The following is a 4,187-nucleotide window of genomic DNA, read 5'->3' on the forward strand; positions in this document are numbered from 1 at the left end:
CACACACACACACACACCCACACAGGTAGAGGTGTCACCTTAAGTGTTTGCTCGTGAGTGTGAATGTCGTCTTGGAAACTATCAGTTTAGACAGCGTTTCTAATTGTCGCCTGGCTTTGAGCTGTGCGTGTGTGTGTGCAGGTGTGTGAGTGTGTCTGCGTGTGTGTGCACGCGTGTATGTGTGTCTGTGTAAACAGGCGTAGACGAACACACTGAATGTGTGTGTGTGTGTGTGTGTATGTACACACTTACAGATACAGATATATATGTACATGTGTGTATACAATATATATATATATATATATATATATATATATATATATACACACACACACACACACACACACACACTTGTTCTGACACATTATATATAAACATTGACAAACACTGGAATCATGAGATATATTAAATCATTCACATATCTATGTATTTATGAATGTACATATACACACACCCTTATGTACATGCGCACATATATAAACACATAAACAGACACACACACACAGAGGCTGGTTATAAACTTTAGGAACACAACCACCAAGTCCACTTCTTAAACACACTCACAATGTTTAAGGATTGAAAAGTTTCATTCCAGTCATTCAGTCTTTAACAATGTTTCCAGTCGTAATCAAGTGGACCCCAAGGTTTACATGGCGTCAGTGATTGAAGACCAACTTAACTTCAACCACTTATATTACTCTCGACAGTAAATAAGTTTGTATTTATAACAAATTGATTATTCATTCTCATTAACTGAATGAAGACTTGATCGCACAGTGTTACCCAACAACTTGTCAACTTTCACTTTTCACTTCTTTTCTGCACTTTATTTTCCTAACTGAATTGCTTCTAAACAAGGGCAGAGTAGGTTGATCCCAGCTGATTTACTCAAGGCATTGCACATATTCAGTGAGGATTATTTAGGCAAGAAACAAGACCATCACCTTCTGGTTGTAGGGATCCTTCAGCTAACCCCTACCATGGCTACTACTGTTTTATCTGGAAGACAAACAAATAGTTCGAAGCGATCTAAACATAAAAAGGACAAGCTTGTTGCTGATGTTGGCTCAGCAGACAGGAATGGACATACGGATCATCTGTTTTCAGTGGAACGTAAAGAAAATGACTGTCCCAGTGAACAAATGGAGATTTCTACGGAAACCGAGATGGTAGGTGGCATTACATTATAAATCTACACACCGCATGTGTATATGTATATATATGTATATATGTAATCACAATAGAACTGGATGGTCAACATGTTTACTTTCTAACCACGACATCCCAGTCTAATATCATTTTCTGTAGCCTCAGGTTGACCTATAACTTGTGAATGAAATTGGGTGAATGGAAACTGCAAGGAAACCTGTCTGGGCAATTGCATCTGTAATTTAAAAGGTACAACCTTGCCACAGTGATTCTGCCTGAAAGTTATGCTAATAATGCATGTCTTCTGTGGAAAACCCAACCACTTATATCCTAATTCAGGAGCAGGTAATTTGGTAGATGAAACAACTGAATCTCCATCATCAAACAACTCATTCACCACATACACACACACACACATGTATATATGTATGTGTATATATATGTGTGTGTGTATGTAATAACTTTTTTGTCATGATAACATGGCTGTTCTATACTTCATTTTAATTCCACAAAAGCGTCTTTTCAAGCTGAGTTAACAACACACAACCTGTGTCCTCTATATTGTGAGTAAGAGAGCAAATAACTCCCATCCAGCTTGGCAAGACTAGCAGACCATGGTTTCTGGGTTTTACCCTTCATCGGTACTGGATAGCTGCCTGCTAGAGATGGCAGTCAATCATCCCTACTCCCAATATATAAACAGAGAAATGGCAGACAGCCACTGATCTCATAACAAGCAAAACAGCTAGTTTTAACCCCAGGAAAACGTCTTTTCCAGTACCAATGAAGGATAAAGACCCAGAGACCATGGTCTACTGGTCATGCCAAGCTAGAGGCTAGTGAATCGCTCCATTACTCACAATATATTGGACACAGCTTGTGTGTTGTTGAGCAGCTGGAAAAGACGTTTTCCTGGGGTTAAAAAGTAGTAACGTAGTTCTTTATAGAACAGCCATGTTTTAGTGACAAAAAAATGTTACCGTCTCGTATTGTTACTACTTATATCCCATCTAGAGATTTTAAAAACTACCTATTTTGCTTGTGTGTGTGTATATATATATATATATATGCATCATAAACAAATATTCAAAACTTAGAAAGCTAGTAACAGGAAGAGTGTTTATATTGTCATGTTTTATTAATATGGTTTTCTTTATATAAAAAAATTTATACATCATCGAATTGCATGTTGTGAGGCAACAGTACATACATAGACGTATGTGTGTGTGTGCTGGTGTGTGTGTGTGCGTGGGGTGTGTGTGTGTTTATGCTTACTGTCTACAAAAAACAGTTTCTCTATTGTAAACATTAGCATGATGAATACATGTACACACATACACACGCACTCATTCACTCACACAACATCCATGCACACGCATACACAATGCACACGCATACACAATGCACACGCATACACAATGCACACTTAATGAATAACAGTTTTACATTTTAATGTAAAAAAATCTACTTTAGTAAATAAACTTTGTTGTGTTTTTTTCACACAAATAAATTTAATCCTTTTGTGTCGCATTAAAATGTCAAAGTGAGAAGAAGAGGGTCAGAAGAGAGTGATCCGAAGGGTGTCCAGGTGATTGTTACAGAACAAGGAAACACAGGGACTGAGAGTGAGGCCACAAAACAGATCTGACCAAAATTTTTAAATCTGAAAAAACAATAACAAAAAACAACAACAACAAAATAAAACAAATAGACACAGGTGCACCTGTGTGGTAAGAAGCTTGCTTACCAACTACATGGTTCCGGGTTCAATCCCACTGTGTGGCACCTTGGGCAAGTGTCTTCTACTATAGCCTTGGACCAACCAAAGCCTTGTGAGTGGATTTGGTAGACAGAAACTGAAAGAAGCCTGTTGTGTATGTGTGTGTGTGTGTGTATTTTGTGTCTGTGTTTGTCCCCCTTCCCATTGCTTGACAACTGATGTTGGTATGGTTTATGTCCCCGAAACTTAGCAGTTTGTCAAAAAAGACTGATAGAATAAGTACTAGGCTTACAAGGAATAAGTCCTGGGGTTGATTTGTTCAACTTTCTGTGCTCCAGCATGGCCACAGTCAAATGACTGAAATGTGTAAACGAGTCAAAGAGTAAATGGTTTTAATCAAATTCCCTAACACATACATGTTTATTCAAATGCACATATACATTCACATACATAATATACCAATACACAAACACACATATAAATACACACACACACACCCATGTATCTCCACTACAGCAAGACACTTGTTCCTCTCCCTCTATCATAATATAACCTCTCCTCACCTGGCATTAAGCCACTTCCCTCAATGTTACACCCCAGGGCCACATAAAAATACACTTTGTAGACCTGTAAATTAGCTGGGATTAGGAAAGGAGTCCAAGCAAACTATCCAGCAGATGTTAAATGATGATGGTGGTGATGGTGGTGGTCTATTCTGTTCCACCAAATAATTAATTTGTGTTTACTGTTTACATAATAGCTGACATAATTATTTATCATGTGGTTCTGTAGTAGAACTAATGAGTTCGTCTTGTTTTAAGGGCAAAAATGTTCAAGGTCTTTGGATCCAATCCTTTGAAATATTTTCTTCCTATTAGACAAGTCTATAAAATGCATCTCCCGTTGATGCCAATTTTGAATATTGGTTTCAGTATGTTTCTTATAAAATTCTGCTATTTATGACACCATGGTTGCAAAATATGATATTATAATCATTGCCAGGTGGTGCTACTAAGTCAGACATGGCCTGGCCAAAACCTATCAAAGTTATTCTAATGTTTGTAGCAATTTGATTAATTATTGATTCAAGCAGCTGCTGCACAGACAAATTGTTTCGTTAACTGTTTTCTATGAAATGTATTTTGATCACCTGCTAGCATACAATATGTCTACGTGTATATATACATGTATAACTATCTGCCTACCTACCTATCTACCTATCTATCTATCTATCTATCTATCTATCTATCTATCTATCTACCTCTCTGCCTATCTAACTATATATCTATATATATATATATATATATATATATATATA

General features: G+C 37.0%; 1 protein-coding gene across 1 annotated transcript in view; it reads left to right on the plus strand.

Moving 5' to 3' along the window:
• The first annotated feature begins 333 nt into the window (after positions 1-333).
• Positions 334-4,187, plus strand: part of LOC106877199 (uncharacterized) — a 14,099-nt gene continuing 10,245 nt past the window's right edge. The window contains exon 1 of the mRNA XM_014926043.2: positions 334-1,169. Coding sequence (XP_014781529.1) covers positions 981-1,169 — 189 coding nt within the window. The 5' untranslated portion in view covers positions 334-980. The remainder of the gene's footprint in view (positions 1,170-4,187) is intronic.

Source organism: Octopus bimaculoides, chromosome 10, assembly GCF_001194135.2.
Source record: "Octopus bimaculoides isolate UCB-OBI-ISO-001 chromosome 10, ASM119413v2, whole genome shotgun sequence".
In the NCBI taxonomy this organism is placed as follows: Eukaryota; Metazoa; Mollusca; class Cephalopoda; order Octopoda; family Octopodidae; genus Octopus; species Octopus bimaculoides.